The 12,981-nt window shown below is 40.6% G+C and overlaps 1 protein-coding gene across 2 annotated transcripts; it reads right to left on the reverse strand.

Moving 5' to 3' along the window:
• Positions 1-2,338: 2,338 nt before the first annotated feature.
• On the reverse strand, positions 2,339-12,729 carry popdc2 (popeye domain cAMP effector 2). Of its 2 annotated transcripts, none has more exons than XM_007572520.2 (4): positions 11,898-12,729; positions 6,957-7,065; positions 6,428-6,848; positions 2,339-2,808 (listed from the first exon to the last, which is right to left on the reverse strand). In XM_007572520.2, exons 1-4 carry the CDS (start codon positions 12,389-12,391, stop codon positions 2,726-2,728), a joined length of 1,107 nt encoding a protein of 368 aa, XP_007572582.1. In that variant the 5' UTR covers positions 12,392-12,729; the 3' UTR covers positions 2,339-2,725. The 2 variants fall into 2 exon arrangements, with proteins under 2 accessions (XP_007572582.1, XP_007572581.1); XM_007572519.2 differs by having other exon boundaries at positions 2,719-2,808; positions 6,287-6,848.
• Positions 12,730-12,981: the final 252 nt, after the last annotated feature.

Raw genomic sequence — 12,981 nt, forward strand, 5'->3', positions numbered from 1 at the left:
ATATTTTAAGGCCCTCATAGTGATTTACAGTCAGTGAGCGCCACAAGTCTGGATTGTACAATCATCACACTCTCTGTAATCTTGTTAAAAAAGAAAACATATGCACAGAAGACATTTGGAAAACATTCACTGCACACGCATACATCAGCTTTATGGAGAAATGTTGGCCCCCGTGATGGTTTTATTCTTTTCTTACGTTATGAATAACAGAAACAGCTCAATTTATCGTTTTAATCTGCATACGACAAAGCCTATTACAAAACTCAACATGTGAGCTACAGGCATGTATTGAGTCATCTGGGAACAAAGGAGAAGAAGGACATCTGCTGGAGAAATTCACCATCAGAACCGCACGCTTCCACACGTTTATGAAGTTACAGCAAGACACCGCGCATTCAGATCGAAGAAAAACCAAACCGATAACTTCGACAAAATACGAGGGGACAAAAAAAATAATAATTCGTCGAAAGCGTGCTCCGTCCAACTGGAGGATCACGATTTAAAGAAATGGAAAGAAATACATTTCCTCATTACAGAAACGAGGAGGAACATGTAGCTCTCACGAAACGTTTCCCTCACTCGTTCTTCCAGATCCCAGTTGATGCTGGGATCTGGTTTTCCCATCCAGTTCCAGTGAATCACATCCAGAGGATCCGTGCGAGACTCATTAGGATAAACAGTTTCTATTTGTGAGACACAACTGTATCAGTGATTAAGTAGAGTAGAAGTGAATCTTAAATCGATACGTTAAAAAATTAATGTTTTGAAAATGGAAAGCATGATGAATCCCTCCATGAAGGTCTTAACTAATTGAGTTTATTACCATTAGTGGGATGCATTATCGTTAAAATGAAGAAATTTATCATCGTCAGCAGAAGAGCTTGTGACGGTAATTTGGATGTTTTGTTTTGCTTTTCTTTTGATTCACAGAGTCCCTTAAAAACCAAGAAAAAATCTGTTAAAGGTGAAGAGCTTCTGGCAAAAGCATCTATCGATGTCAAAAGTTGGATTCAAAATAGAGAGAAATGAGGTTTTCTTCTAGATTTTTACACATAATCTAACAACATTTTCCCCTAAATGTTGAACATCAGTCAGGATCACGTGAAATATTTCTGTTTGCTAAATGCAAGAATGAGATAATTCCTTTGTATTTTCTTCAGTTCCAGAGATTCATGTAGATCTGCTTAACGTATGACCTTTAAGCTATACAGCTTGGGTCAGAGGTTTCGGGTTTTACTTCCAACAATAGTTAGCTAGAAATTAGCATTAGCATTCCTCTTGACAAAACGGGTTTTGCTACGTTTATATATGACCTCTTTTTCCTCATTTTTTACGTTTTGGTGATGGTCACTTAAAAAGAAATCGACTTTGTTTTCCTCAAACAAACTTAAATTTGGTGATATTCTGGTCGTCCAATCAGGAGATCTGTTTGTGACCAAGCTTTCCTCAGCATGATGCTGCCAACTCTGTAAGTTATTGCTAGCGTGTTGCTCTCCTGCTAGCACTGTTCCTTGTATTTTTCACTAAATCTAATTACCGTTATTGCAGCCAAAACTCTTAATTTTAGTAGAGATGCGCTGATCGAATATTAATATCTCTATCGATCCCGATAATTTTAAAAGAATTCTAGATTGAGTATCGGTGATGATGTGCCCAATCCGTAAGGGTCGATCTATTAAATCTAGTTCTACGCTTTGTACTCCGAGCGACATCATGTTGTTGCACCTTCTTTATTGTTTACATGTTTGACCAAGGTAGTTAGCCTGTTGTTTTGGTGATTTTCAGTTTATTATTTATTTCACATCGGCTCTTATACTGAACAAATTAAAGTTGTGTTGTTTTTACATGTTAGCTTGGGAAGCTACTGGTGTATTTAAGTGTGCTGAATTATCAAAATAAATTTGTAATTCATTACTTTTATGTCTGTGTTTTAAAAAAGGAAACATATCAAGTCAGTTCAGCACTGTTTTTCTGCGTCGGCTGATTCTAAACCTCAAATATCGGTAGTGGTATTGGAAGTGAAAATAGTGGATCGGTGCATCCTCAAGTTTCTGCTTCATAAAATCACAGAACCTGTCTCCATGAATTCAGGTTTTTATCTGCATTCAAACACTGTTATACTTTCTTATGAGTAATAGCTTCTTCCTCTGAATGTCCTTTCATCTCTACTGGGTATTTTGTTCATGTTCTGGGTTTCATTTGCACATTTAACACCAAAACCTGCTCTCGGCTGGCACAGAAAACCTGTCTATTACATAAACCGTATGATATCTGGACATTGCTTCAGTGTTTGAACAGAGAAGTGTGGCAGAAAAAGATTAGTCCGACTCGTTCAGAGTGAAGAAACAAATTTTTTTATCCAGTGTGTGTAAATATATGGTTTTCATTAAACCCAAATGCACTTAAAAATTCTTGTATACCAATAAAGAAATAGTTTGCTAGCATAATTTGAAAATAAAATGACCTAAGTAGTGCATCAATTAGTTAAACTTTCCTTTAAAATGTGACACGAGAAACAGTTGTGGCGTGGTTAGGGTGACGGGAACGTGTGTGTCATCAGTACTGGCAGCATCATTCAGCAAAACGATGCAGGAAAAAGTAAAAAAGGACTAAATGTTCCACATGTTTGGGGCTGAAGACGGTGCGAGCAAGAGTCTGCTTCGGTCTGCTGCATTGAAGACAGAAGAAGAAGAAGAAGAAGAAGAAGAAGAAGAAGAAGCTGGCTTCACAGCTTCGGCGTGTCGGTGGGAGCCAGCGGAGCTCTGCGTCTCTGGAACCGAGGAGGTAAATTCCCATCACCGTCACCTCCTGCAACGGCGAATATCAAAGAGGTTTTTTAGATTCAGACCTTGTTGAAAAATGTCATTAATTCACTCAAGTTTCCTATGAAATAAACAATTAAATTCAAAGATCTGTTTTTGCCCTCAGTCCAGCTAAATAAAATGGGTTAAGAGTCAAAAATATTTTTCTTTATAAATAACAGGAAGTCTGCCATAATTTTTAAAGAACAACCCTTCTGCTACTTTTTTTTTCCTACATTTTCTTATATGGTATGTTGATATTTGCACATCATTTCCACCTAATAAGAAAAAAAATCTAAATATAGATTATTGGTACTTTTACTGTCACTATGTTTGGAAATTAAATATAAGTGTTGCACAAAAAAACCTCAATGAAAAATAGATAAAAAATGCAATCTGAAAAAAAGACAATGGAGCGCTGACTTTAAAAAAAAGTAGTTAATTTGTTAGATGCAACAACAGCAATGCAGCACAAGCAATTTTCTGTTATCGACCACAAATCTGGCAACAAAAGCAGCAAATAAAATAAAGCGTACAGTAGTAAAATTACTAACATCCTCTCAACTTTCACATTTTGTCACGCTACAGCCAATAGGAAATTTTGCTGGATGATAAATTATCCCACAAGTTATTGCAATAAACGATAATATCGTTGTTTTGAGACCATTTTGAAGTAAGATAATGGTGACTGCATAATAATGCAATGACTGTCATGATCTATGGTGGTTGAATGGTGAGGAAGGACGCAGGCAGACCCAGGATGAAGTGATGAATGATTTAATGAAAGTCCAACAGAGGCGGCACAGGGCAACCGACTGGTTGGACACGACGAGGATCCGACAACAGACAAAGACAACAGGTGGGACTAAATACACTGGGAGGGTAATCCAAGAAACGAGACACAGCTGGGAACAATCAACAGGGAAGACAGAGACTCACAGGGGGACAGGCTAATAATGGTTGAATTATGAGCCATTATTTATTTATTTTGAGAAAAACCTCAAAATAAATACATAGAAAACACATATCACAACAATGACACATTATTAAAGATCAATAAACTTTAAATTCTAATAAACATTTAATACTGGAACTGGTGAAAAAAAAGATATCCAAAAAGGGCCTAGTTGAGACCAAAACACCAGATTGAAGACTTTTGTCGTCCAGTTTTTGGTAGAAAGAGAAAAACGATAAATCATGAAAGTGGAAACTATTGAGCTCATGTTAATTTATCATGCGATTAATTGATTAGTTGCTTATTGGGACAGGGCTAGGAGTGAATGCTTTTGTAACTCTGTGTTTCTGGGATGTTTCTAAGAATGAACTGCGTTCTCGTAAAAACATAAAATAAAATTGTGACATAAAATTCTCTAAACCTAAACTAACCCAGAGGTGCAACACGACTGCTGTCCGTATTGAGAACAGGAATGTTATATTTTGGTTTGATGGACCAAAATGCTTTTTAGCTGCTTCACAGCTGTCCTGCAACCCAAGCCGAACTCTGACCTCCTCCACCCCTCCATGAAATGTGATCCTCCACCTATGATTGGATTGGACCAGTGCTGCCACGGCGACGGGAGGGGCGGCATGCCAGGGCTGGAGAGGGCAGATAAGCAGGCTGAAAGCTGAACGGTGGGTACACCGGATTAATAGCATGGCACTGGATTTTTTCTTTTTTTTTCTTTTTACATCCCCTGAATTTACAAGCTGTAATCCCTAAAAAGAACAGCTGCTTTGAGCCGGACGTCACAGCCGCTCTGCAGTCAGACCAGACCCACAGATCATCTAGCAGAACGGTTAGCACTGACGGCACAATGTGTTCATAACTGTAAAAACAGTTTTCACTAACAAGTCTGAACCAGTTTCACTCTGTTATTGCTCCAAAACATGACTGTGCTCTTTATTTATGGCAGCTAAAACAAACCGACTGACATGGAGGATAGTTTAGTCTTAAAATTTGATTTGGAAATGGGAAAATAATCCAGACAGCCCCACAGCTGAGAAGGCAAGCAGCATTTTTTATTATGTATCGCTAAGTTGCTCATTTCAGAAATGAGTGCCAACTTACAGCTGGAGTTACACTGACTGAGTAAAAAAATAAGAATAACAGCAACATGCCTTATTTATGTTGCGTATGTTTGCATTATGTACGTTTTTTGGGGTGTAAAAAAAACCATTTGAGACATTGCATACATCATCCTGGATGTTTTTTACAACTCTTTCCTTCTATGTTTTAAATTTTTTATTTACATTGAAGATTTTGTTTTGTAACTGCAACTATATCTGTATTCTACTCGACATAGATTTTCAGGATTTTTTATTTTTGCAAAGCTCATTCTGTTTTGTGCATTGAACTTATTGGAGAAACAGGAACAAAAAATAAGGCATATTTGTGTTTTTTTTTACTGCATGTAAGGTCATTTTTTTAAATTAAATATAACAAAAAGGTTGTTGCTTCAACAATCATGAATGCTGTGGTTGTTCTTGCTTCCTATTTTTATGTTTTTAATAACTTGTATTTCTTTTTTTGTTTGCATTTGACACAAAGGTTTCAAACACAAGTTTTATTGTTAGGATCTTATGTAACACAAAACAGCTAAATGTGTTTTTCAGTGCCATGTGTTTGTTTAGTCCCTTTTACTCCGATACCTCAAAGTAAAACCAATCAGAAAAAAGTGCATCCAGAGTTCTGCTATGTGTAATTTAATCTCAATATAAACAAATCTAGATTTTAGTGACAAGAAGAAATTTACTGTTGAGAGAAAAAATAATCTCCTGCAAGCTGTCAGAGATGGGAAGGGAAAGAAGGTGTTTGAGACAAAAGTTCAACTCTAGATTACATGCTAAATGCCAAAAACACCAATAATAGAAGGAACTATGTTGGAGCTGCGAACGACTTCAGATGGAAGGGAAGCCGGAGGACAACAACCCTAAAGAGACTTGAAAGTTCACAAATTATTTATGCTATTTTGCAAAGAAGAATGGCCAAAAACGTTGAGTGTTGGGTTTGAAAACCTGGTAGAGACATTTTCCAGAGCATCCGCGGCTGATATAGCGGTGAAGGTTGCTTCTACGAGGCGTCTCAGTGGGCTGAACGCTTCTGTGTCTACCATTTCCACCCCCTTTCATAAATACTTGCTGTTGGTCTTTCACAAGAAAATCCCAATACAGTAAATTGAAGTTTGTCTCTACTACGGGACAAAATGCTTTTAAAAAATGCATATCTGAGTCTATCTATATGTACTGACAAGGTTTTTTCCTAAACATTAGATGTGTTTGTGACTGATTGCTGATATTAATTCAACCATATTAAGCCTTAAATTGTTAATTAAGGCCAGATGAATAAGAATCATTGTGAGTTATCACATGAGGCTGTGATTTTCTGTCCTTTTTATCACTATTATGTTAGTAAGAACTGTGCACTGCAAGTCAACCCTGCACACGAGGCCCCCATGCGCCCCAATCCAGCCAAGTGAGGTACTTACATGTAGCTTAAGTGGTGACCCAGTGTGTTAGCTCCAGCACCCTGCCTCTCTACCTTAAATAATCTTTCTCACTGCCATAGTCCATTAAGGAGCCCGCCACATCAGCAAAGTCCTCCAGGACCAGGCTAGTGGAATCCTCACCAGATGGCATCTCCAGGTCTGTGGCCCAGGGGCGGTGATAGGGACTGTCCTCAGTGGACACATTGCTTGTCCTTGGTCCCTGTTGGTCAGCTTGGAGGGCCTGAGACGGTCCGGGGTGGGACGACTGGTAGGCTGGATCTAGGTCTTGGCTGTGTTGCTCTTTGCCGTCGCTGCCACTGCCGCCGTCGCTGCCCTGCGAGGAGGGCGCCAGGACGTGGTAGAGGCTCGGCAGGCGGATGTCCAGTAGCACGCCGCTCTTTATGTAGAGCTTGTTGTTGAGGTTGTAGAGCTTTTCGGAAATGTCGTAGCCGAGCATGACGGAGAAGAGGTCGGCAATGTAGCAGTCCTTCGATATCAGCGTGTAGAGACGGCGGCGACTCCACGAGATGTAGCGGGAGTCTTCTTCTGCCGTCAGCGTCACCTACGGAGAATTCAAAGAACAACCAGGTTTGTGCCTTGTTGGTAATATTGTCTCCCTGAAATGAGTAATAGTGTAAATATGAAGTGGTCTGTGTGTTAGATCTCATACCTGGAACTTTCCTTCTTCATTTGGTCTGAGAGACTCCCACTCAGGGGAGTCAAGGAACTGGTGCGGGTGAATGTAATGCAGGAACTGACCCTCCAAAGACACATTGATCCTGTAAGTGAGAATAAGAGAGATAAAAATGGTAAATGGACTGTACTTGTATAGTGCTTTATCAATCCAGAGGACCCCCAAGGCACTTTACCCATTCACCCATTCACATGCTGATGGTGGTAAGCTACTTGATGGTAGCAAGGCAGCCAGACAGAAGGCTGCCATGCACCGTCACCACTGGATCCTCTGACCACCACCAGCGGGCAACGCAGACAAAACGTCTTGCCCAAGGACACAACGACCGAGGCAGACGGAGTGGCAAACGAACTGACAACAAAGAATTGAATGCAGGACAAACTACCACCACCACTGCCAAAATCATCAGGTGAAAAACAGGGTAGAGGATAAATATGATACTGAAAACAGAGGGAGGTAGGGGACTCCCCAGACTCACTGGGCCTTGCGAGAACAAATGTTACAATTGCCATCCGACTGTCTATTAATTGTGATTCCCCTCGGTCTGGGCCTGGAGGTTGCTGGTTCAGAAAGAAGATACAATAGACTCCCACCTATTTGCAGATTTCTCTGTGGAGAGCTACTCTGAACCATTTGCAGAAAATCTGTCTATTCACTAATTTTTTTAAACCACATATTCTATTGGAAGCTGGAATACCTAGGAGCAATGGTATGTGACATACTTTGACTGGCATTTGCAAAGCAACCAAGACAGGGACACCATTCATGGTCATTGCCAATGACTGGCTGTAACCTCAAGAGTGGAGACAAGGAAGATGGTGGCGGTTACTTACTGCAATAGTGCCAAGATGGTTTCCACTGTACGTATTAATCCATATTAAGGTATATTTGATGTTTGAACTCTTTAAATAAGCTGCTGTAAGGGTTTTTAGAGGAAGCCTCAAGCTTTCACAGATTTAAACTATTTGCAGCCAGTTGTGGTACATAACCCCTGTGAATACCAGTGGTCCACTACAAACATCCCTCTGCATTTAGACACTTGGTGAGACCAAGACATTTCCAAGAATGAAGGATTGTCAATTTAGCCACTCCTGGTTCTTCTTTGGGACGTCCAAGGACCCCCAAATGTTGGTCCTTATAGGCACCTTTATCAGATCACCTTCTTCTGATGTGGAGGAGCAGAGCGTCTTCTCTAAGTGGGCCAAATGTATTGCCAACAAACAAATAGTTTGTTATTTAAGGTTATTTCAGATGTTTGCCATTTTACAGCCACAGAACTGCAAGAAACTCAGACCCAACCCATGTTGGAGGGAATATTTCACCATTTCCTGCTTGACTCTTCTCCTGGGGCCTTCACACTCAGCTTCAACTGGCTCCAGTGAATGCTAAAGGTCAGAGGTTGAACATACCGGCAGAACCACACCACTTGCCAAAAGTGAAGAAGGAACTCTGAGGATCCCAGAAAGGGACACTTGCCTCAACACAACCAACAACCATAACAAACAGAATCATGAATGAAGATTAAAATGTGTGAGATGATCCAGTTTAATTAACTGAATATGATCAAGAGAAGATATGTGGCTTATGCTTAACCTCTGCGCCGCCACAGCACCCCTGGAACGTGTTTCTTTACATAATCCAAGAAATATGCTGTATAATGTTGAGTATAATGTATAATGAGTAGAGTGGCACAGTCAGATGAGATTCAGTTTAAACTTTTTGCAAATTACGAAAACGACAACATCTGGCACAAAGAATCACCTCTCATTCCTCTAAATACTTTCCTGTGGGAAGCAAAGAGGAGGCGCCAAGATGGTTTAATAAGGGATGAGTAAAAAGAAGAACAGATTGGCAAATCTGAGAGAGACTTGCTTCGTTCATCATATTAAACGATCGTTCAAACGTTTTAAGGAAAAGTATTTTACTCTTTTAGTGTGGTCCAATAAATGTAGACCACAACCAGGTTGATGCTAACATGGGAACTGTAGGTTGTTCAAAGAACGCGGAGGACTAGCACTTCTATATATCATATATAGATATCATAGATATTAGCCCCCCACTGACTTTGTGTGTATGTGCTTTGATGAAATTATACTAATCACTAAACATGTTCTTTAACTCCAGGTTGAAACTACAAAAGACATTTATTTCAAATAATGTAAGATGTTGTTCCCCTTGGGCTGCACTTGGTGTATTGTGGGCAAATCTGTTTTTCTCAAAGAGTCACAAATTATCTGGAGATGATGCCTTCATTGACATGTTTTAACTTGTTTGATATGGCAGTTAAATCAACTATGAGACTGATGCTTAATAAAGAATACCAGAGCAACACAAAACAATTGCCAGCAGTAATACTGTCACATTGAAAAGCAGCTTGTGTAACATTTCGCCACTTCCGTGACAGTAACTCTTCAGATATTTGTTTGTTTTTCCAAAGTTGTCTCAGACTCTCAGCGCTCTCAGTTTCATGGCCAACATTTAATTCAAGGTAAGGAGAGCTGTCTGCTTCCACTCTCCTGTTGCACATAGAAAAGATAAAACTGAATCACTGTCAGATTGCACTGGGACCCACACTGATGAGTCACGGACAGAAATAATCTGTTTACGACATTTTTCTTCTGCAGCTTCCACAGATCCAACGCAGCTCCGCTTTGAGGATGTTTGGATGAAGAGAACACATTTCCTGTGAGGGTCAAAAGCTGCCAAGAGTCTGCAAGAGTCAGAACTTTGACGTCTAATTTTAGCAAAGCTGCTGATAGTAACCTAATATTAGACTTTGTTGTTTAAACATGTAGGGGGGGAAAAAACAGAGAGAACCCTCTCTGGCAACTTGACTTCATGGAGAAAAAGATTATCTAAAAAAAAAGGGATAAACTTAAAAAAAATATTTATTTAAAAATTTCAAGAGAAATACAAAATCATAATTTTGAAAGCTGAGGAGGGCCTTCAGCAGAAAAGAATAACCTCGACTTTTAAAGCACACAATCTGTTTCAAAACCAATTCTTTATGAATTATGAAAGAAAGTTGTCAATATGGACCGAATAGAAAAACACAAAGTATGTTTGTGGTTTTTATAGCCAGAAATAGCTCAAAACCAATAAAGTCACCTTATCAAAGTGACTCTAAATCATTAAATTGTGAAATTTTTCTCAAAAGTGTCAGTACACCACATGAGCAAGACAAATATCTCCGTTCTGGGGAAAAACTAAGAGTGTAAAACAAATACAGCACTTTGAAAGTCAGATATAATGGAAGGGACACTATGAAAGACATACATGGAAATAGCAGTAGCCCCTCCCGAACCGCCATTTTATATTCATGTCCAAGCTCATTTTCTTTTGATAAACTACGATATTTACAAGTGTAATATGAGTTTTGCCAGCAGAGGGCGCTCGGCGTCGTATGCACCAGTTGCTTAAGCTCTGGCCGCCAGAAGAAGCTCGCCAGCGCTTGGCGTAGAAGCGTAAAGAGGACACACCTAGTAGCTCCTACAACCTGCTCTTTTGTAGGTAAGCTGGGCGGTAAATTGTATATAGATGACAGTTAATAGTAGTGATGTCTCATAAGTACTTTGCCACAGAACAGAGGTAAAGCTAACGAGTGAAATCACACGTTTTAGCATTTGTGAACGTGCAGTGTGGTGAAAATGGCGGACTCGTGGTCCGCGGCGGTGGCAGAGCCTTTAAAAGTTTTTGTGAGCTAAAATGTGTGACTGTGACCTAGCTTAAATGGAGTAAATGTCATGTCCCGAGGTGTTTGTGTAAAACCGAACTGCTGAGCTAAATGTAAAACCAAAAGGAGCATCAGGCTAGGAAGGATATGGAGCTTGGTCTGTACCTGTGCTAGTTCAATTATCCGGTTGCCATTAAAGCCTGTATTCTCCATACAGATATTTTTGGTTTAGGGCTGCACTATATATTTACTATTTATTTTTCTGGTTATCAGAACATGTATAAAATACTTTGTGTTCATTTCATTAAGATGGAATATAATCAGAAACTGTTAGACATTTATTTAAAATCGATATAATTTAAAATACAATTTATAAAATTATTTTTTTTTTTTAATACAGACTAAGAACAGTTGTAAAAATCTCTATAAAACTACCAGTAATCAGAATTAATTATATTTGTTCATGCAGTAAAATGCATTTTGGTGATTTAGTCGGTTAATGAAAGTGATGTATGTGGAAATAACATTGTAGAAATGTAGATGGAGACAATGCAACTGGTTATAAGAAGAGCTGTTTACTACTGTTTGGTCATTGGGGTTTACAGTACAAATGTATTTTGTTACTGTTATTGTGTAGCAATGCTTGATGGAGCAACCTGCTGTTTTCTCTGGTTTGCAGTTTATTCAGAAACTAAATAATGCTGCACCAGAAATAAGTTGGCCCATCATTTTCAGCAGTATCACTGTAACACAAACTGCGATTCCATTTACCGAAATAAATACGCAATTTGACATTTTGAAAATAAATTTGCTTAATGGAAACATGGCAAATTTGAAAAGACTTTTGTTTTGGTGCTAGGATTAGTTTTTTTATGTTGTTGTTTTTGGCCGTATCGAATTTGGTTTATTTTGCAAAAATTCAACGGAAATCCTTTTGGGGTTTTTTTGCATCACATGATCACCAACTAGGGCAACATCCGCTGGTGTTGCTGCTGTGGATGTTGATGACAGGAAGTAGCTGGAGGATGATGGTGTTGCATGTTTTTTAACGGTGTGAAAAAAAAGCTTATCCACGTGTGGATTTTAACGCCGCAACTGCGAAATTGTGCTTTATTTCCGTCATTACCTGAATATCAATAAAGTCTTGCGCGCATTTGTAATGGAAATGCAGCTACGCTAGCCGTGTCGTTTGGATTGTCTAGATGAATTTGGCTTCGCTTGCCACCTCAAAACGCACTGCCCACCTCCCAGACAGCAGAAAGGAGAGCTGGTCGATGTAGGTCTTGCCCTCCAGGGCGTACGTCTCCCCGGCCTTCAACTCCACCGCCTTGTTTTCGAACGCCTTGGCGACTTCGTTGAACACCTGGACGGGCACGCCCAGCGGCAGGTAGACGGCATGGTAGAGGGAGGTCAGCTCCTCGCCACGGAGGCCCTCCTGCTGGAGCCGGTAGAGGAGGTGGCAGATCTGCAGCAGGGCGGCCGCCAGCAGCAGCAGGTTCCAGGAGAAGACGTCCGGGCCGCACATGGTCAGCCAGCCCCACAGGGTGAGAAACAGGAAGGCGGGCGACAGGAAGCCGAAGATGAAGAGGGCGCCGAAGGCCCCGCTGCCTCCCATGTAGCCCAGAAACATAATGGTGTTGCCCAGATGGTAGATGGCCCCCTCGGTGTTGTTGCTCCAGCCGCCGCACACCGGCGGAGAGAACAAGGCGTCCCACAGGGTCGAGTTGTCCGCGCTCATGTTTGCAGTTTTGGTTGGACTCTCAAAACAAATAACGGAACGGCGACTGAAAACTTCCTAGACGCTCAGAGTCTGGAGAGCTACAAGCTGCAGTGTTTGGGTACAAATAAACAGCTGATTCCGAGTATAAATATATTTATATAAAAAAAAGTTTGTTCCCGTGCCGTGCAGTGGAAAAATTCTTCAATGTGAAGAAGTTCTCACGGCTCTGTTTGCTCCAGAAACACAGCTGGAATGGGTCTGTCCTTCTCCTCCTCCTCCTCTCATCGCGAGTCCCCTTCCTCTGTCCTCTGCCCTCGTCTTCTCTTCCCCGCCTGTTGCTCAGTGCCACCGGCCCACACTGAGGGGCCAACAGATGGCGAAGAAGGGATAAGGGAGGGGACGCCGACAGGCCCCTAAAAGGATAACCATGTTTGGAATTGAAACCCAAGGAGGAGAGTGAAGGGACAGAAAGCAGGCCCGCTCCTTAACATAACAGAAGAGAGACATTAGAGAGAGAGACAGGGACAGGAAGCACGGGGTGAGAGATGGGCTACATGACAAGAAACAGGCAGGAAGAAACAAAATGTCACACACCTAAAGTTCAGTTT

Source organism: Poecilia formosa, unplaced genomic scaffold (assembly GCF_000485575.1).
Source record: "Poecilia formosa unplaced genomic scaffold, Poecilia_formosa-5.1.2 Scaffold302, whole genome shotgun sequence".
NCBI lineage: Eukaryota > Metazoa > Chordata > Actinopteri > Cyprinodontiformes > Poeciliidae > Poecilia > Poecilia formosa.